This window comes from Periophthalmus magnuspinnatus, chromosome 7 (assembly GCF_009829125.3).
Source record: "Periophthalmus magnuspinnatus isolate fPerMag1 chromosome 7, fPerMag1.2.pri, whole genome shotgun sequence".
Lineage (NCBI taxonomy): Eukaryota > Metazoa > Chordata > Actinopteri > Gobiiformes > Gobiidae > Periophthalmus > Periophthalmus magnuspinnatus.
Genome location: NC_047132.1, coordinates 31,679,170 through 31,701,346, shown reverse-complemented (window position 1 = coordinate 31,701,346; position 22,177 = coordinate 31,679,170). Strand labels below are relative to the sequence as shown.

The following is a 22,177-nucleotide window of genomic DNA, read 5'->3' as shown; positions in this document are numbered from 1 at the left end:
AAGGAAAATTTAAACTGCTGTCACATTTATTTCACGGAAAACAAAATTGAGCCAAAATGGAAATCCATGGGGAAAAGGTTCATTTTTTAGCAGCAGCAACAACTGTTTACATGAAAGTGTGTAGTGAACATAGACTGTATAAAGAAGTGGACTAAGGGAGTGTGATGTTACCCACGGAGTTCAGCTCCAGTCCAATGAAGCTCATCGAGGCTAGAGCAGTTATAGAGGCAGATTTGGAGCCAATAATCTGACTGCGAGTATCATAGCAACCAAAGAGCCAATCCGAAGGCAGGCTGTTGAAAGTAACGCCCTGCCCCGCTGGTTTAACAGGGAGCAGGCGCATAGCAACGCTGTAAATCAAACCTGTGGCTAACGCTAGCGGAAGTGACCTCGGGGGAAAGAAGGCGCATAATTTGTCCGTTATTAATGTTCATATCTTTGTTTATGGACAAAATCGCGAAATAAAAACAACAGGATCACGTAGAGCAGGTTAATACGAACATTTAAGACCAAAATGACCAGTCTGCAGTTATAGAGAGAGGGGATGACTATTTTTTTATGTAAAGTGAATTTGATTTATTTACTATTTGGAGCGCGGCGGCTAGCAGGTTAGCTCTGTCCATTTATATGTACAGTCTATGGTAGTATGTGCCAGAGTTTATTAGTTATCGCAAAAGGATCAGGAACAAGCTGAGCAACTAATTCGTCTTCTCACTGGCAGCATCTCACAAGGGAATAAAAAGTACAGAAAACATTAAAAACAATACATGACAAATCTCGCGATAAAAACCTGCCCATCTAACTCCTTACGAATAACTATAAATCAGTTTCCAGTGAATAGATGCTGTCAAAATAATGGTTCCTAAATGCCTACTATGCGTTTCCCTATACTTCCTCTCTTAAGCTCTCGTCTACAACACAAGCCCTTGACTTTGAGCCTCTGTGGTCAAATCCATCTGTGTCACAGCCTGTCAAAAATAGTCACAATGCAGTAGCTCCCACAGTAATTACACACTGCACTAAAGGAACCAATGTCACCTCCCTCTTATAGCCAATGTGACCCAACAATGAGTTTGCTTCAGGATTACACGCAAATTTCTGCTTTTACAAATTAAACCGTCAAAAATAGTGAACGGTATTAACAGAAAACACCTAGAGCAAGGAGAATATTTTTTAAAACTGACAGGTTGTTACAGATAGCGAGGTTGTTTATCTCGCTATCTAAAACAATTTGGTGTTTTGATAATTTGCACTTGACAACCTCTGAGCGCTGTTTCTAAGTAATTATATCACCTAAAGCCATTTGGCATCAATAAACACACAGATAAGAGCTTTTATGTGGAAACATCAAGATAATATAGAACTGGTATTGAGCCATCCAAAAAACACTGCCAAGAATGTGCCTTAAGGACATATAAGTGAACAGATTTACAGCATATGATAACCAATAATGTGTATAAAGTAAAAACGGTATGTCCTTAAGTAGTCTAAGAAAGGCAGGGCGCACTTTGAACCTATCTGCTGTTGACTTGCTCATTCTTTAGATAACATGTGGCTTACATATTAGTGCTCTATCCGAAGCTCCAGCACCTGAACTTTTAGCTGATTGCACAGCTGTTTGAGAGGAAAACACTGGAATGTGACACTCCTGCACCCACGTTATGGAAATGTGGTCTTTGTATGTTCTAGGGGCTGTGAGTGCAGGTGTGGATTACACTGTATCCCAGACCTGATCATGTACACAGCAAACAGCATATTTTTAAGTTTGCAAAGTGTTTTTTGTGTTAGAGTTATAGAAAAAGTTATATAGTCTTACCTAAATTGACAAAACTCATGACCATATCTGCATCGTTCAAGAAGTTGTTGTCCTGGAGGCTGGCTATGGGTGGCCCCTGCGTGGTGAACACGGGCTTGTAGGGGTACGAGTATCTGCCCTCGACATCCGTGGTTATGGCGTTGTACAAGTCCAACATAAACATGGGGGCAGCGTTGTGTTTCCCGTGCAGGTGGGGTCTGGGCCGGTGTGGCAGCCCCAGGATCGACAGAATCTCCCTCTGCATCTCTCTGCGCTCCTGACTCTTCAGACGACGGTGGATGAAACTTGAATGGAACTCGTTGTCCAAAGTAAAGTTGGTAAACGCCGAATCCGCCAGGACGCAGTAGCTCCAGATTAGAAGCAAAGCGGGACCACGTTTGTCCAACATCGGTGCCATGGTAAACGTGCGTAATTACGCTCCGGCGCAGTTCGGCGAAAGTCTGGCAAAGTGGATGTTGAACTTGGACCAGCTGGCAGCATGTGTTCACTGTCCCATAGTCAGTTTGGTGCCCGCATGTTGGGAGAAGTCACCCAAATGACGCATCAACGTAAACTAACTTGTTGATACGTATTCCCTTTCATTTATGCAGACCTCTGACTTCATCTGCGACCTGAGGCAAGCGCTGGGACGGAGTGGAGCGTGTGTACACCGGGAGAGGTAAGAACAAGTTGTGAGGAGGCGCTTTGAGTTGGGAGGAGCAGGGAAAAGAGACAGAGGGAGGGAGAGAGGATTTGTGGTTTCCAAACGGAGATAGTGGTTAGTTGGCTTTTGTTGTCGATTGGAAAAGGGCTTGGGGCAGTGTGCACAAAATTCAAAGTGGATTAGAAAGGAATTTTTATTCATAATAGTTCATAAAAGCGCACGTGGTGTCACTTAGTTTTGTCAGTGGTCAGGTGTTAGGCATTATTAGGAAAAAAAATTAAAGGTATTGAGCTTTGTGTTGTTGGATAAATAGTCTGGAAAAAGTTGGACAATTCTATTTAATTTAATTTATTTTTGTAAAGCCCAAAATCACAACAGCAGCAGTCGCCTCTCAGGGCTGAACATGAGAATTGATTTAACCAACAGAAAGTTAGAAAATCAACTATGAAAGAGAAACAGATTAAGGAAAAGAAAACAAGCAAATGGAAAACTGTCCTTAGACCCTCCTTCTCGGCAAAGAAAAACTCCAAAAATACAAAAACAATGCTGCTTAATAAATACGCAGGTGCACGGAAAGATCAAATAGGTGTTATGGGTCACGTGGTTCAACATCATTTCTTGGTTTAAATGTGCCCAAATGGTGCTACTTCGTTTGACATTTTTGAAGTTGTGCGTGTGGGTGTTGGGAATTTTTGTGACACAGGAAAAGATGCGCAGACAATGAGCAGATGCGGAGCAGGGGAGCACATGTTTGGCAGCTGCTCCCCCCCTGGCCCCAGCACCTCTTAAACACCACACTTTAATGGAGCGCTCTTGACCCTCTTCACGCTAACGGACGGCTTTTGAGCGCGAGGGGAACAACAACCGGCAACAAAACCGTAGCCCAGAACTCTAAGTCTGACTTGTGGTTGAGAAGTTTCAGTCTGTGGCCTGCAGCTCGCCAGGTGATTTTTATGACAGTAAAGTTTGACTTCAATGGCACAGCTAGGGGAGTCGGCCAGACGGCTTAGGACATGATTGCAAACAGAAGAGGGGAGGCAGAGCTTGTGTCGGGGTCCTAGGCACTTACCTCACCTTCCTGCTCGTTTGAGGTCTTCAAAGACACTCCACTGGTAAAAGCCTGAAAGCCCATACTGCCCTCCATCACTCACTGTGTATACCAAATGCTCTACTTTGTCTTAACTGGCCCTTCAGTAGTAGCTTGTAACATATATACAGCGCTATCCGGCCTGTTGGATTGAATCAGCTAATGGCCGCCGGTGTTTACGTTACAGCAGTTTCCGACGTCGGACTTAAAAGGATCCAGTCGTAACTTTACATTATGCATGCTTTCTCTTTCTCCCCCGTTTTTGTCATCCCTCACCTCGTTTTCTCTTATCGCCGACGGGTTGGAGAGGTCAAACTCGAACCGTTTTATCCTCCAGCAACCCCGGCCTTTCACCGCGGCTGTGCCCAAAGAGGGGCTGACAGCTCTGGGTAGGACAATAGGGAACAGACCCCTCTTTGTTTGGACCTCCATGGGCTGCAGTGACACTCGGTAAACACAGGGCACAAGCTGAGGCCGGCTGGGCGTGCTGCAAACAAAGTAGATCAAAGTAGTGCTTCAGTTGTTAGGCCTGTGCAAGATTAGACAAAAGTGATGCAATAATGAAAAATCTGTGGTTCTATATTTGGTTCCCCTTTATACAACTGCCAACAACAGTAGTTCAAGTCTATTTTGATTAATAAGAAAATGCCAGATCTCAGCCTGTTACGATCACACATAATTTTAACTGATCATCAACATGAAAAAGTCGTCTGTGTCTTTATTAAAATATGTACAACCCAGAGTCAGAGTTTTTTTTTTTTTTTTTTTTTAATAATCTTATGCAAGCAGGGCAGAGTGGGTGGAGATAGGGGAAAGGTCAAACCACCTTTTCTGGCCGCTCAAACCTTAAATGCAGGGCAATGTGGAATTATTGAAGTATACACGAAGCAAGTGAAATGCAACTTTAAGCAGGTAAATATGAGAAAACGCAGTTATAATATGGTTAAAACTCACAAGAAATTTTACACAATATTATGACTTGTCTAATAAATGTATTATTGTTAGACTCTGGGTGATTGTAAAACAGTTATTATAATGGTCAGTGGTTCTGGGTCACTAAAAGCTCCTGTTTGGTTTAATTTCTTCCTATGGCACCAGGTATCTCCATTTAGGAGCTGGGAGCATGTGGTCAGAGGTCAGATTAATATTTATTTCATGTGTTGCCCCGGAAAACAGCAGGAGCAGAGCTTTGAAGACCGGGAGACAGATGAGGAGGAGGAGCGCGTACAGTGCAAGACCCTCACATAAAGCAGTGTGAGGTGGAGGTGCAAAGTCAGCGGAGGGTGGAGGAGCAGATTCTTTCCTCTCTCGCTCCGTCTGCCCAGATCTGCCCACAGCTAAACTTCACTATGAGCCACATAACCTGTGTCCTGTTAAAACAGCCTCACCAGGTGGAGCTGAGCTGTTGCTAATGTTCCTTTCTGGTGTCTCAGACTCCAGGGGCCTCAAGAAGAACATACGAGGCCCATCTGTGAGACAGAGGAGGAAAAAGAGAGCGGGGGGTTGGAATACAGCTTTTAAATGCCTTGTTTTTATGTAAACAGATGTAGAAATGGTTATGCAGTTAGTTTATATTTACATTTCTGCTTGTCTTTTCTAATTACTTATTGTTAATGCTAATGTCTAAATTTGTGTATTTTCCACCGGTCCAGACAGATGGAGTGGATTTGCATTTGAATAAAAATATGGTAGATTTGAATAAGAACCACAGCAGACTTAAGCAGATAATCAGCTGCCTCGAAAATACAAGTACTGATCTATGTTATAATGTTGTTTCACACAAACTCTGCATATTTAGGCTTCGTCTCTCAAACAGAAAACACTCTGCTCCAACTTGTAGTGTCATGTGGTAATACAGGAAGTGCTCCACTGTGTTTTAAAACTCCTTACATCTTAATTTCTAGAATCATTTGGATGATTTCGGCCCTGGAAATGCCGATCACTACTGAACAAAAGTTAAAATGTAGCTGTTAACTTGAAAACTACGGCTTCATGACATCACAAGGTGGAACAGAGCATTTTCAGCTTTGGAGCTTTGGATGTAAATAGGGCTGCTCAAACATGTAAGAATGAAACAAAACACAACTCCAGGTCTGTTTTTGAGGAGGTAACAACATTATAACATGGTTTAAAGCTTGTAAGAGTCAATTATGCATAATGTAGGACCTTTAAAATAACAGTGATATCTCTTTGCTGAATGTAAAATGTGCTCCAATGTGCTTATGCTTTTGGATTTTTTAAGTTTTATATAAACAGCAGCTCTACAATACAAGGCCACTGTGCTCTCTTTCCTTTCATACCTGTATTCACCGAGCTGCTGAGTGAGTTCAGCAGCTTGGATCTGATCCATCTCCCACAGCGGTTGTCAGGAGTTATTCCTTATGCCCAGTGTGTCACCTGCAAGCAGAAATAGCTTCAAGTTATGCTCAACCTTAAGCTTTTTTTTCGAGCTTTCAGATGACCTCACAACATTCTAGTCAACAGCATTTGAGGGCCAGCTAAAATAAATATTGTTAAAGTCCATATTTGGTAAATGGGCAGATATTTATATAGCACTCAAACACTTTACGTCAAGGAACCACTCACCCATTCACACACACATTCATACACCAGTGTTCGCAGACACTTAGGGCGAAGTGGGCGAAGTGTCTTGCACAAGGACACAACGCTAGCAGCTGGAATCGCACCGCTTTCCCAAAGATGTTTATGTTAAGAGCAGGATTCAAACTGCCAACTTCTGGATCAGAGCGTGAACACTCTACCAACTGAGCCACTGTCACCCCCTTTGCTTTTCTATTTGGATATTTCTCAAGAATACAATATAATGCTTAAAATTTCTGTAATTACTGAAAAGAAAAATCAAAAGAAAGATCAAAATACAACTTATTTTAACAACTGACTCGTCATTCTGATCAATCGTTGCAACTTTAACGTCCAGAACCTATTACCTCACCCATAGCTGGATGTTATCAGTGCGATTCCAGGCTTGAGACAGCGCTGGTCTCCTTTCCCCACCACACACTTATCACCCTCCATTACCGAGGTGTAAGCGTCTGATAAAGTTCCATCCAGATCTCTGCAGTTTTAGGCCTTGAAGTCTCATTTAGATTTTTGTCTCTGCTCTAACGGCCTTTGTCTTCTGGCTCTTGCACTCGTCACTCAGTAAGGCTGTGCTGCGCTGTCAATCACGCAGGAACCCATGTGATCAGTCAGCTCCTCTTTAGTAGATACCAGACCATTAGAGAAATCTGATGAGAACCAGAAGAGAGAGAAGAAGCCGCCTGGGGTAGAGAGAGAAAAGAGGAGGGGTGGGAGCAGGAGGTAGATGTGCCGAACTATGTGGATTGTGAAGTGGAGGGTGCCTCTGTTTTCTATTTGTGAGGATTAGGTTGACAGATCTGTATTTAGTTTCTTTGGGCCTCTAGCAGCAGCTAATCCTCTTCACCTGCAGCATAGCGCCCCCCTACTCCCTTTCCTCTGACCCCACAGCTTTCTACTTCCCCCCCGTACCCCCCTTGGGCATGAAACAAACACTCATCCCGAGGCAAGCGCATGACTCGGCACACTCTGTCTGCTCAGGTTAGGGCCTCACACTCCACACAAATCTCTTTCGGACCAAAGGAGCAGCGGGGGTCTCGGCTTCATAAGAACCCGGCCAACCTGCGGTCCCCTGTGCTAACATTAGGTTTAGCATGGGTGAGGGGTTGTTGCTCCTTGCTCAGAGATAGGAATTAGTCAGAAATTAAGAGCCATTACTACGGAAGGAGCTTGTCAAAGTCACTCAGGGTAGAAAAGAGGACCTTAGGAAAAGCGGCTCATTAGGAAATATTCAGGGTCAGGTCGGGGCCATAGACCTTTTTCTCTTTAGATCCTGCTCCCACACACTCAGTCCAGGTATTCACACTGAGAGGGAAAAAATATAGAGCCTCTGCAAACACACACAGCACGACTGACAGCTCTTAAAGGGGTGAGCTGGGCCTGATTGAGTGCTCTGTAATGAGGTACACAGAGATTTTGAAATGCTGAGGTCTTTCATGTCGTGGCCCTTTTAGAAAATAAAATGTTAAAGTCCAAACCAATCGATATGAATATGTTGTTTAAAAGGCCCATGTGTTTTCTGATTTAAGTTATAATGTTGTTTCCTCATCACAAACACACAAACCCTGACAAAATATTTATGCGGAGTTCTTCTCTCAAACAGAAAACACATTCTGTTCCACCTTGTGACGTCATGTGGTGATTCAGGAAGTCCTCCACTGTGTTTATTTTGCATTTTGAGGTTTGGAGATGTAGACAGCCTAATAATAATGTGTTACTCCAACATGTGTGTGTTTTAATGAGGTAACAACATTATAACATGGATTAAAGCTCATAAGAGTCAATGTTGTGTAATACAGGACCTTTAAAGTACCATATTTAAAGTAATATGTCATGTTAAAGTAAAACTAGTTAAAGTAATTTGACAAACTGGAAATAATAGATTTATAAGCATGAACTGACATTTTTCCTATCATAGCTGGTTAATTACTGCTATCTAGCCATCTAAATTGGTTAAGTGTGTTTAGAAACATAAATCTTGATTAAGTCTAACACATGAATCCACTGACACAAACCAAAACACACACACACTCATTCAGAAGACACACCTTTGGACATGTAACAGCAAGCTCTTGTAAAGGGTCTTATTACTGAATACCACAATGAGATTTCCCCAAGCACCACAAGAATAAGCTCTAGTAAGCCCACTAAACCACTCACTGGCACACACTGTGAGACAACCTTAAACTGAAGGAGGGTAGTGGGTATGAAGACATCTGCAAGATCTGCACCAGTGGATCCTGTAACATAAACACGTTTTACAATTAAATTATACCAATAACACTATAATGTCACACCTTTATAATAGTCAGACAATACATCATAATCATATAATGGGCTGTTTCAGTCATTTAGACAGCAGTAAGTTAGAAAAGAGGTTAACAAGTAGCTGCACATCTGGGCTAGCTAGCTAACAGGCTAGCTAAACACTTCAGGGTAGCTAAACTGTTCTCTCAAACCAGCAGAGAAATGTTCAAATTCACAACATGAGCGTCCTTACCTGGCACCAGTGTTACAAAGTATGATTAAAAAACATCTCTCAAAAGCTTGATTCAACATAAACTGTAAAAAGACGGTTTATTGAGTGTAGTGAACGAGTTGGCTATTTTGAACGGTTCCTTAGCGGTTGTATGGTTGGATAAGGAGCTTTTTTTTTAATTTATTTATTTTTTTTAATTATTTTTAAGAACCAAATCTTTATTATTATTATTATTATTATTATTATTATTATTATTATTATTATTATTATTATTTTGGGTTTTTTTTATCATTCCAAAGGGTAAACTCACTCCCACTCTCAGTTTGAACCATTTTAAACACATCTCGGCCTTGGTCATGTCTCACTGTGATTAATTTGTAGATGAAATGGCCTCTGTCAAATAAATAAATACAAAAAGATCCAGTCTTGTGAACGGCTTTTGAAATGAATGGATCCAAGAGATTCGGATCCGTTAAAAGAGCCGGAAGTTTCGTCACTAACTGAGAATGATTGTAACCAATCAGCAGCCAGATGACGCACTCACGCACGTACGTACGCACGCACGCACAGTTGGGAGCAGCAAACGGAAGACATTTAAGACATTTAAGTAATGTCTTCCCAAGATACAGAACTATTTTCTGAAATAGATAAACTTCGTACCCAGATGCTAAGCAATGCAGCTCTCATGACTGTCCAGCGCGTTGATGAAGAACGTAGCAAGTAAGTCCAGGCTAAGCTACAGGCTAAACTACAGGCTAAGCTACAGGCTAAGCTAATCACGGCTAATTACACTGTACTGAGGTCAGAGTGTCAGTACAGTGCAGGGATCTATTCAAATAACATACAGTGACTAGAATCTGCTCGGATCTAATTAGCTGATGGATAAATGCTTGTACAATCAAAATTTTAAGATTAGTGTACTGCATATTTGTCACATTTCTTCTTTAAAATTAGGCCTGTCATGATAACTAATTTTGAAGTGCGTTGGAGTAAATGTAGACGATAAACAACAATGTTGAAACCACCAAACTATAAAGCAGAATTATCCCAAAAATAATTTTTAAAAAATCTGAACTGCAAGAAATAAATGACAGAATGCAACTTTTAATTAATTAGTTTGTATCTATAGTGAGTCATTTCAGTTCATAATGCAATTTTCTACAGCTCAAGTCTCATCGTAGTTCAGAGAAATAACCGACATTTTCCACTGGTACAAAGAAAAAGTACACACAATAAACACTGACCCTGAAAAATGTACGTATTATCGTTCCTGCTGCCATATATTGAACGATAAGTTGATATAGTAATTATCCTGACAGGCGTATTTAGAATGACATCAATAAAAATATGTTATGTCTGTCGTTTGACAAAAGTATTTACAGAATGCATTAGAGTGGATCAGTGTTCTTCTTGGTTGGCAATAATATACTGACAGGGTAGGATCATCAGGAATTATAGCCACAAGACAGACTTTGAAAATGGATATCTTGTTTTTCTTTCTTACTTTGCAGCAGTGAGATATTAGGCCTGATTGAAAACATCATCCTGAAGATTGTGACCAGTCTGTCCAAAGAGGAGGCGCCTGTTCTGTCCCTGCCCAACAGGTCCAGCTGGACCAATGTCAGGTACGTAGACTGTATATATAAATGGACATAGCTAACCTTCTTGCCGCCACATTCCAAATAGGAAGTGAGCAAGAGTGCGCTTCTGGCTCCATCGACTCCATCGGCTCCAGTTCACGTTACACTGGGAAACTGTCACGCCTTTCTCCGTAACTGCTGCTGTCAGGCTCGTCATTTTGGTCTTAAAATGTTTGCATGAAGCTGCTCCACACAATCCTGGTGTTTTTATTTTGCTGTTGTGTCTGTAAGTAAAGATATGAACATTAGCAACAGACAAAACAAGAGCATTCTTTCCCCAAGGTTGCTCCTGCTAGCATTAGCAACAGGTTTAATTGACAGCGTTGCTAAGCGCCTGCTCCCTGCTAAACCAGTGTGGGTGTTACCTTCAACATCCTGGTTTTGGATTGGCTCTTTGGTTGCTATGATACTTGTGGTCGAAATTCCAAATATGGAACTCGGCTCCGAATTCTCCCCATAACTGCTAGCCTCGATGAGCTTCATTTGACTGCACCCAAACGCAGTGGGTGACGTCACACTCATTTAGTGCACTTCTTTATACAGTCTATGGTCAGTTACCATTATAAACAACACACTAAAATTCTCCTTTCACTCTGAACACTGCTACACTTGACGATATGGGACACATGTAATCCACTGCCTTTAAAAGATAAACACAAGCAGACATGTGTAAAGAAATAAATAAACGTTTACTTTATTTGTCATTCTGGGAGGTCAGGCCACACAAGATGATGTTTAATGTCCTTCAAACGCACTCCTCAGCTCTCTCGCAATTTGATCAAGAGGCGTCTCGAGCCTGTGCAGACACCCAAGTGGTAAAAGCACTAATTTTAGCATTAGCTTTAAGATCAAATGGCTTCCTTCTCCTTGAACGATCTGATAAGAGACTGAAACGCACACACTTTGAGGCTGTGTGCTCAGAACAAACACGCTGTCTCGTCTTGTTTAAATCAAACCTGCCTGCAACTTAAAACACATTCTTGCTCAGCATTTTTAAATACAGGTTGCCGGAGGCGGTGGGAATTTTTGTGTGCCTTTTAGGTGGTGGTGGATCTAATTTTCTTCTGCACACAAGTTGTTTATATTTCTTTTCAGTTTTTTTTGGTCCCGTTCCAGGTTTGACAGTAGTGTTGGACTTCAGATGAATCCAGAAACCACCTTCACCACGGTCAGAAGTGACTCTCCGGCCTCCATCAAGAAATTTGGTGAGAAACCAAGCCAAAATTTACAATGAGTAAATATAATGTCTTCTGCAGAAAACTAAAATGCCTTGTGTGTCAAGAGAGTCTTATTATGCCTATTATTAAACCTACTCAAACTAAATCCTGTAGTTTAGACCTTAGTTCAGAGCATAGACTGTATATATAAATGGACAGAGCTAACCTGCTAGCTGCCGCGTTCCAAATAGGAAGTGAGCATGGGCACGCTTCTGGCTCCATCGACTCTGACTCCAATTCACTTTGTTTTGAGAAACTGTGTCCCCTCTCTCTGTAACTGCCGCTGTCAGACTCGTCATTTTGGTCGTAATATGTTCGTATTAACCCGCTCTACATGATCCTGGTATTTTTCTTTCACTATTGTGTCTGTAAATCAAGATATGAGCATTAATAACAGACAAATCAGGCGCCTTCTTTCCCTGAGGTCACTCCCACTACTGCTCCCAGGTTTGACAGCTTTGCTTGGCTGCTTGGTTGCTATCATAATCGTGGGCAGAATTTCAAACATGGAAGTCGGCTCCAAATTGGCCTCGAGGAGCTTCACTTGACTAGAGCCGAACGTTATGGGTGACGTCACACTCACTGAGTCAACTTCTTTATACTCTGGTTCAGTAACAGGTAAAAAAAAAGATAAGGTAAGATAAGATATGCCTTTATTAGTCCCACAGTGGGGAAATTCCAGTAAAAAAAATGTGATTGTTGTATTAGTTTTATTTTAGCCTTCTGTCTTTAGCCGTCTGTGTAATCCCTCAGTCGTTCATGTATGATCCATAAGGACAAAACCCTGAGCCACAAACAAAGCAATGTGGTCTACTCCATTCTGTGTAGTGAAGAGAGCAGTGAGCGTTACATTGGAGAAACAAAATAGCCACTCCATTAGAGAATGTACTAACACCGTCGTGAGAGCAGCTCAGGATCCCAGTCTGTTGTACATCTTCATCTCAAAGACACTAACCACTCCTTTGAAGATAGTGAGGTTCAGATCTTAGCCAAAGAAAATAAATGGTTTGAGAGGAGAGTTAACAAGGCTATTTTTCTTAGGAAAGACAGTCCATATTTGAACATACATGGAGCTCAACTTTGACAAGTAAATTTCCCATCATTTTTCTCATAAAAGGAATATAAATAGTATATAAAAGTTTGAAAACTCAGGGTTAATCAGCTATGTGGTAACTAATGACCTCAAGACCTATGATTTATTTAAAATCTGTTTCTGAAACTTTATAAACGCAAAGTAAAACAATAAAACATTTTACTGAATCTAGCATTTTAAATGTGCTTGGTCTTAAAATTGGTCTTAAAGCAGCTGCGTTATGGATATTAGGTAGAATGTAGCTGGTTAGCCCTAGCATTACCTTTGAACTCTTAATATACGAATTTTTCAAAAAGTCTATTGGAAAAATGTATGGAAAATTTACTTCCGGAACCAGAGCGGACTTGGAAGTGGGCAGGAGCTCCATGGGGGGTTTAGGCATAATTTATCTCCTATTTATAGCTCCATACTCAGCCCTAAATCAAAACAAAGAAAACAGTTGTGATAGCCAGTACGCTAATAGCCAGTATGCTAATAGGTGTGAGAGCAACCATTAGGGGCCTGAATGATTATGCAAAAAATTACTCAGGCACAGTTCCATAGACCTAGCTAACAAACAGCAGGTGCATTAGCTTCAGTGTAGCTCCTTCCTTCAGACAGACATAAGTCCGTGTCCAGCAGTAATCTGAAAAACTGAAGAAGCGTCTTGGATGAGCAGCTAAACGTCTTCACTCTAAAACCTTTTGTCCAGTTGTCCAAATGAATTTTTCTTTTGCTATAGTCTTCTAGCATTTTAGACATGCTCAAAATTTGCACAGTTAACAGAACCTAGATAAAAGAAGAAGAAAAAAAAAAAAAGAAAAATAAATTGCAAATCTCATTGTTATTGTTATTAGATATTTTCCTACAGTGTCCAGTTCTTGTAGCAATAGAGTCCATCTGTGTAAAGTGCAGACGACGCTGGAAGTCAGGCATTGTTTAAAAGGACAATTTCACAACATACAAAACATGTTGAACAGATCTTTACTGTTGGTTCACCACAAGAATTTGGTGATTTGAAACAGAAAAGTGTTGTGTACTGTTAAGAAGGGTTGAAACTGATTAACAATATTGTTCTGTTTACAGCACAAATTGTCAAAATCCTCTCGGTGATTTACAGACTAATAGTGAGCAACTCGTACGCTACTAAGAGGTACTTAACGCTCATTAGCCTAATAAACTTTAATGTGATGCTGAAACTTTGCAAATAAAATGTTATGTTCTCACAGAGACCTCTACTACAATGACACACAGCTGTTTGGTTCCCAGGCCACAGTGGATCGCATAGTAGATGATATCTCCTGCCTGCTTAAAGTTCCTCGGAGATCCTTGCATGTGGTAACAGAACTATGCTTTGGTTTTGTAAGGTATTTTTATTGATAGCATCTACTGAGTCACTTTTCCATGGTAAGTTGGCCACTTCCAAAGGGCTGATCACGGGAGATCTCTGCTATTTGGAAGAAGATGGGACAAGAATTGACTGTCGCTGTAGCACTGCAGTAAGTATTATTTTCCTATATCTATTAATTATTCTTAGATTCTAAACAATATCACACCAATCTCTATGCCATTTCCATTCAAAACTACAGCCAAAGTGTGTATTAAAGAGGAGCTATTATGCAAAATCAACTTGTAGGAGGTTTCTGCCGTGTTATAACGCTGCTCCCTCATTAAAAAACATGCCCTGTAGAGGTTTTATGTTTTTATAGTTCTCAGAGCATAAAAAGCAAATCTGAAACTTATAAAACATGCTGTTAATATGCTGCTTTCAGGGAATATAGCATTTTCAGAACAATAAAAGGTAACATGATCTAAATATTATCTAAATCTGTTATGTGTTATGTGCAGTTAATATCCCATCGAAGTACAATACCCTCTTTCATATTGTGGTGCAGTTACCATATTTTTCAGACTATATGTTGCACTTTTTTTCATAATTTGGCCGGGGGTGTGACTTATACTCAGATGTGTGGAATATAAGTCGCATCTGAGTGTATAATTTCACATCTTTGTTATCGTCACACTGACAATCACACGAGGGCGCTCTAGACTTCTGTACCAGTATCTACTACTCATGTACCATTGAACATTTAAAATATCAACATTACAATATTTTGAAAGACATCTGTTCATGCCCCTAAAAGAAAACCGTATTCTGCTGAGTCTGATGACAGCCACGCAGAAGAAGAAGCGGAAAGCGCAACTTCCTCTGGAGTTTTTGGATTTGTTCAGAGGCGACACCGAGGATGAAGAATTCCGTGGATTTATTGATTTGGAGTGAGATCCAGAGTAAACTTGTTGCTTGTTTTTTCTTCTTTATTTATCTGATTAACTGTTAATATCTTACGTTAACAAACCAGACACGTGTTCAGTTCTGTCTGTGCTTCATGGAGCTGAATAAATATAAATGTGTTACGTTAGTGTGATGTACTGATATTCAGCCTGTTGTTCCACATTTTATTATTATTATTATTATTATAACTTGCCTTTAAAGATAAAATGTCTGTTCTTGGTCTCGGATTTTGTTAAATAAATTTCCCCAAAAAATGTAACTTGTAGTCCAGTGCGACTTATATGTTTTTTTCTTCATTATTATGCATTTTTTGGTTGGTGCGACTTATACTCCAGAAAATACGGTAGTTGGAGAAGGTTCAACATTTGTGAATTTTCTTTTTGGATTATTCTTAAAATAATAATTCTTTTTAAATACCCAGTAATAAAAACAGGAATATTGGTTCTTGTCCAGCTCCGAAACAGTTACTTCATCAGACGGGCGACAGTGGCTCAGTTGGTAGAGTGACATGAAGGTTGTTCGTTCAAATCCCGCTCTCGACATAAAACATTGTAAAACGGTCAGATCCACTGACCCCCAGGTTGGCGGTGCAATTCCAGCTCCCACAGATGAATGCTGTTTCTGTGTTTTTGGGCAAGACACACATCATACATTACTAGTGTATGATTTGTGTGTATATATATATGTTTGTGTGTGTGAATGTTGATGTAAAATGCTTTGAGTTCTATGAATATGGAAACGTGTTATATAAAATTTACATGTTAAAATCCAGAAAAACACCTTTATAAAATGTTATGTTTTATGTTTTTTTAGGCTTTTCCTGTCTCGTCAAACATTGGTGGAATTAAAAGTACGCTTTCACCTTTTCAGAGCAGAACTACTCCACATTACACTGTATATTATGAAAAAAAAGAACTGTATTTTTTTAATCTGCTCAGGTATCATATCATCTGCCAAATTTATCTTAATTGTCGAGAAAGACGCCACATTTCAGAGACTGCTGGACGACAACTTGTGCACCAAACTTTCCCCTTGTATCATGATCACGGTGAGCTCCTTTACCCCACCACCTTCCAGGCTTAAATACTCTGCGGGGTTCAGCGTGGGCTAACAGGTGCGCTTGTTCTGTGTGAATTAGGGCAAAGGAGTCCCAGATGTGAACAGCCGGCTGATGGTGAGAAAGCTCTGGGACACTCTGCACGTCCCTGTCTTCGCTTTGGTGGACGCTGATCCATATGGTACAGTTATACAAATACACATATACATATATACACCTGCAATAGTAATGGATTTTGAAAGAAATTGGTGGGTTTTGGATTTTAGAATGTGATGAAGTTATAATCCCAGATGGGGGCGCAAGAGCCAGTTTTCTCTATTAATTGCATTGTACTTTGCCGTGAAGTATCTAAAAGGTAAATTCATAACCTGATCATTTCTCTTAGTGACTAGACTCTACAACTCACTATATTCCTTCTCTCACTTCCCTTCATCTGTATTTCAAATTATTATTATAGAATGCGTTAATGAAATCCAGCAATACTGACATAAAATAAATCTTGATAAATTTTTTTTTCATGTCAAAGATTAAATTAAAATGATAAAAAATTATAATCATTATAATCCCACACCATTTTCACTTAAATACACCAGGTTATATATTAGCCAAACTTTATTTTATGTATTTATTTATCTTTATTTATGCACGGAGAGCCCAATGAGAGAACTGAAGACTCTCCATTTCAAATACAGAAAAAATACAAACAAATATGTCTATAAATCCATTTAAAACATTAAAAACAGGAGCAGGTGTGATTATAAATGCGTGTCACCAGATTATTAAAGTTAATTTGTGGAACCAGTTTTGCTTGTTCTTGAAATGTGTTCCATTTTTGGGAAGCAAAACAGTCGAAAGCTCTTTTTCCTCATCCCGTTGATCCACAAGAGGAATTGCTTGAACCGTGGCTCACAAATTACAGATTACAGCAAATGCAATAAATGTATTAAAATTTAAAATAATAATGGTAGAGAATAATAGCATTTCTAAACAATGTAAAATAAATTGTCCCAGAGAAAAAAAATAACACAGAAAAATTGCACGTTAGCTTCCGTAGTCTGTAATAGCAGCTTATTAGCAGGTTAGCAATTAATCTCATCTGTTGTTTTACCACCATTAGGCAAATGATTCCTACTTGTGCAAATAAATGTGCATGATTAATATATTTAATATATTATTTTTAGGACATGTCTTAAATCAAACCTAACAACTTTTCAGAGCTTTTAACCACGTTGCAGTTTCCCTTCAGCATTTACTCACCCGAAGTTGTATTTGGAGGGATTCGTGTAATTTTGAGCAATCTTTAATCGGTTATTTTCAAGAAGCCATATGTCCAATCACCGCCACCGGTTCACGCCCACTGTGACGAACAGCAACAAACTCCTTTCACCACAAATGAAAAAAAAATCCGCTGCTCGCTAGTGTGATGTGCAGCTATCCATAGGAGGATCCGACAGCTGCACGGCGCTTTGTTGTGATGACGTTTAAAGCGATGTCAGCTCCCACTGAGCACAGCAGTTTGTTAACTCGGAACTTGACAGACTTGTTTCTTTTATTAAGTCATTTTAGATGAATATTGTGATTTAAAATGTGCAAATTATAACATAATGATCCACTGGTGTCAGAGATCATAACTATAGAGCAGACACAAGCACAATTGGTCTGCTTTAACTTACATTTCTAGTCTCCTAGTACATTATAATCTCAAACTACGGGTCTGTATGTGTCACTAAAGACCCCAAAACCATTTGCACCTGCCCTGGACACGGCGCATTAGTCTGGCTCTTGTTTCCGCTGGTGTGGTCTGTCTCAAACGCAGGATGGCTCAGCTTTCTTACCTCTGCCTCCCCTTCGAATGGCAGGACACATGTGTAATGCTTTACTTTGTTCTCCAAACCTCCAAACCCTGTTACACGTCTGCACGGGTAATTGGTCTGGTATGTCAGTGATTGCGGCGTTTCTGTGTCTTTCCCAGGCATCGAGATCATGTGCATCTACAAGTATGGATCCAAAGTGAGTCCTCAACTCTGCCCTGTTCAGTGTCTGTCTCTAAGCACTGTGTAATTATGCCCTTTTTAAGTAGAAACCATAGACTGTACAAAGAAGTAGACTTAAGGGAGTGTGACGTCACCCGTAGCGTTCGGCTCCAGTTAAACGAAGCTCATCGAGGCTAGAGCAGTTATAGGGGCCAATTTGGAGGCGAGTTCCATATTTGAAATTACGACTGCGAGTATCATAGCAACCAAACAGCCAATCAGGAGTGAGGCTGTTGAAGGTAACGGCGTTTCCCGTCTGTAAAGGAGGTGCTGGGACAGAAACCCAAACTCAGAAAAGGACTGTATTTAGGACTTGTTTAGTATCGAAAATCTCCCCAGAACAAAGTGACCAGACTCCAGTTCACACTCTGTCACTCTTTATTGAAGCTGTTCACTTTTCATAGTTTATTCTCAAGGATACATGAACAATTGTAGATGAAAAAAAAGTCTGAAATTGGAAAGGACGGCGGGAGCAACTGTCCCAAACACCCCGCTGACTTATACTAAAAGTTCCGCTGGCGGCTGATTAATCCTGATTGGTTGAGGAGTGAGAAGGAGTGATCGCTGGGCACGAATGTCCGAATAATAATGAAATAATAAATTAAGAACGTCATAAACACAAATAATATGAATAAAATTACACTCTTCTTAACACCGTCCACATCACTGGTTTAGCAGGGAGTGCGCACTTAGCAACGCTGTCAATCAAACCTGTTGCTAATGCTAGCGGGAGCGACCTCTGGGAAAGAAGGCGCCTGATTTGTCTGTTATTAATGTTCATATCTTGATTTAAGCACACAGTAGCAAAATAAAAACACCAGGAGCACATAGAGCGGGTTAATACGAGCATTTTAAGACTAAAATGACGAGGTTCACTGCAGCAGTCACAGCGAGGGTGGTGACCATTTTTCAGTGTAAAATGAATTGGAGCCAGAGTGACGGAGCCGGAAGCGCGTCCATGCTCACTTCCTATTTGAAACACAGCGGCGGCTAGCAGGTTAGCTACGTCCATTTATATATACAGTCTACGGTAGAAACCAATCTCATCCCGTCTCGTCCAGATTATTTAAAGTGACATTTATGCAGTGAAATTGTTGAATGACTGGCATTGCCCCACTGTTTGTAATCATCTTTGTTTATTTTCTATATCGTGAACATGTGTTGGCCAAAACCACATAATGTTGCATAGAGGGTTGTGTTTATTTTAGCCATTCTCTCCGCTTTGCATTTGAATCCTTGTATATGTAAGTGTGTGTGTGTGTGTGTTGCATGGGTTTTTCCACAGGCCATGTCATTTGAGGCTCGCAGTCTGACCGTCCCCAGCGTTATGTGGCTAGGCCTCCTCCCCTCTGACCTCCAGAGGTTTGGACTCAACATTTGCTACTTCCTATTTCCTCTGTCTGCCTCTAATTGGGATTATATTCTGGGGATATTTAAGTTGTTTGTTTTGGTTTCTGTTGCTGTTGCCCTACGCTTTTTCCCGGGCTGAGTGCAGTTTAAGTATATATCTTTCCAAACAGATTTAGTATAAAAGGTGCTGTTTTACATACATTAAGTCTGCAGAGTAGTTGTGCTGGTTGAGCTGAACTTTTGAATACGTTTTTGATGATCAGGTTGCGGGTTCCTGAAGATGTTCTCATTCCTCTCACGAAGAAAGATGAAACCAAACTCAACAGTCTCCTCAAAAGGCCCTACGTAAAAAACCAACCAGACTGGCAGAAAGAGGTAAGAAAAATCTGAATCATTTTGAGTAGTCGACTGTTAAAATGTAAATGTAATATATATTTGTGTATATATATATAATATGTATATATATTTTAATAATTACTATCTGGACTGAACAGGCTGTAAATCACACGCCAAAACACATTTAAAACCACATTATTAAAGAGCCGCTAGTGTCTGATCTATGTTAATAATGTTGTTTCTAACCGTACCTGTAGTTGTTTTGTTTCATTCTCACATGTTTAACACACAAACCCTGCATATTTAGGCTGCGTTTTTCTCTCAAACAGAAAACACTCTGTTCCACCTTGTGATGTCATCATGTGCTAATACAGGAAGTGCTCCACTGTGCTTTTAAACTCCACACATCTTCACTAGAATCACTTGCATAATTTCAACCCTGGAATTTCTAATATCTACTAAATTAAAGGTAAAAAAGTAGCTCTTAATTTGAAAACTACCACTACATGACATCACAAGGTGGAACAGAGCGTTTTGACCTTTGAAGACGTAGACAGACTAATAATAAAGTGTTACTCAAATATGTGTGAATGAAACAAAACACAGCATTAACAGCATTATAACGTGACTTAAACGAATAAATGTTGTGTAATATATGACCTTTAAATCAAAATGTCATAGGAATAAATTAAAAGTTTCTATAATTTCTATCAATAATACACTTAATTAATAAATATTCTGCCTAGAGCCCCTCAGTCACCACATTTCAGCCTTTTATTTGATCAAAGAAAATGGAAAAAAATCTCTGCATACATACAAAAATAAATATAGTCAACGGTTATTTATGCAATTAGACGATTAGACAAACAAATAATGGTTGTTTGTGGCCATTTTGTGGTGAGAGAATACAAGGTTTACAGATTTACAGTGACACCATCTGTTTTTCTTGTAGATTGAACTGATGCAGGAGACTAAAGTCAAAGCAGAGATACAGTCACTGTCGGCCATTGCCCCAGATTTTCTCGCCAGCGTCTACCTGCCCAACAAACTGCGCTACGGCGGCTGGGTGTAAGACTGCGGCGCCATCTTGTGGACTGACACTGAAAAGCATTGGTAGATTATTTTGGCTCATGGGTTTTGTTTCTGTTTTTGTTCTGGAATTGAGCGATTGAGTTTTGCTTAACTTTACGAGTAAACGTAACTGTACTTGCCAGCACACATTTTGAAGTTAAATTATTTTTGATTCAATAAAACGTTCTTTTACAATTATATATATTTGTGATCCTGTTAAAACAAGCTCCATACAGATAGTTTAAGCAGGCATTCATGTTCTAAATATAATAAAATACATAATAATAGGAATAATACGAACACATATTGGAATGCAAATTTAAAAAGCAACTTGTCTTATGGAAAATTCAATACAGTATCATCACAATGTTTATTTTTAAAAACATATAAAGGTCCTATATCTACAAAAACAGACCTGGAGCTGTGTTTTGTTTCATTCACACATATTTGAGTAACACTTTATTATTAATCTGTTTACATCTCCAATGCTCAAAACGCTCTGTTCCACCTTGTGATGTCATGAAGTGGCAGTTTTCAAGTTGACAGCTGACCTTTTTACCTTTTATTTAGTCGACTTTTGCAATTCCAGGGCTGAAATTATCCAAGTGATTCTAGAAATGAAGGTGTGTGGAGTTTAAAAACAGTGGAGCACTTCCTGTATCACCACATGATGACATCACAAGGTGGAACAGAGTGTTTTCTGTTTGAGAGAAGAACTCAGCCTAAATATGCAGGGTTTGTGTGTTAAACATGTGTGAACTCCAGGTCTGTTTGTGACGAGGAAACAACATTATAAACCAGAAAACAGCGTAAAACGTGCCCTTTAAGACACTAACATCCCGTCTGTATTAAGCTGTATGTTGGCAGAGGTGTTTTATAACGTGTGCAGTTGTTCTCGTGTTTTAGTCTGGTCTTTTAGAAGAGCAGACAGGTGGCTCTTCTCACTTGTGTGTGGGCAGTAGTTACAGCAGTGGAGCCTCCTCTTGAGAGCCCTGCCTATTTCCGCACGTCAGGAGCAGCTGACCGCGGAGTGTGTGAGTCAGTGCTGGCCCGGTCTCATTAACATCCCCACAGGTGCCGGGCCTCATTTTAATGTGGGCAGACATGTTTCGGAAGGCAATTTTCTGCAGCTATTTCAAAGCAGACTGGGATGTTTCCAGGTAAAGCAGAAATATTTGACTGTATAAAATATGATGTTGACTTTAGTTTGTCTGATGCACGAACTAGCTCACATGTTTTTTTTAATTTTTATTTCAGATTGCAGATTGCGCAGATGCATGTAGTGATACAGAAGTGTCCCTATTTCACAATTGGATCCAATGCTTCACATATGACGGGAAAATCTTCGCTAAAAACCTCGGCAAATAAATGTCCACTGATGCTGAAGCGATCACTCGAGCCACAGGCCAAACCATTTTGTTCTTCGCTTGCGTGTGCTCAAAAAACAAATGATGGCATGTTAATCCCATATAATCAAGTCATATT

At 40.0% G+C, this 22,177-nt stretch overlaps 2 protein-coding genes across 2 annotated transcripts in view; one reads left to right on the top strand and one right to left on the bottom strand.

The window, feature by feature from the left end:
* Positions 1–2,455, bottom strand: part of bmp7b (bone morphogenetic protein 7b) — a 29,782-nt gene extending 27,327 nt beyond the window's left edge. Inside the window, exon 1 of the mRNA XM_033969495.2 lies at positions 1,817–2,455. Coding sequence (XP_033825386.1) covers positions 1,817–2,213 — 397 coding nt within the window. The 5' untranslated portion in view covers positions 2,214–2,455. The remainder of the gene's footprint in view (positions 1–1,816) is intronic.
* A 6,778-nt stretch (positions 2,456–9,233) lies between these two features.
* spo11 (SPO11 initiator of meiotic double stranded breaks) lies at positions 9,234–20,728 on the top strand. The gene is made up of 13 exons (XM_033969889.2): positions 9,234–9,343; positions 10,135–10,248; positions 11,380–11,468; positions 13,639–13,705; positions 13,782–13,890; positions 13,965–14,051; positions 15,659–15,695; positions 15,784–15,893; positions 15,984–16,083; positions 17,875–17,912; positions 19,221–19,297; positions 19,549–19,660; positions 20,574–20,728. The coding sequence occupies exons 1-13, from the start codon at positions 9,234–9,236 to the stop codon at positions 20,691–20,693; spliced, it is 1,170 nt and encodes a 389-aa protein (XP_033825780.1). The 3' UTR covers positions 20,694–20,728.
* Positions 20,729–22,177: the final 1,449 nt, after the last annotated feature.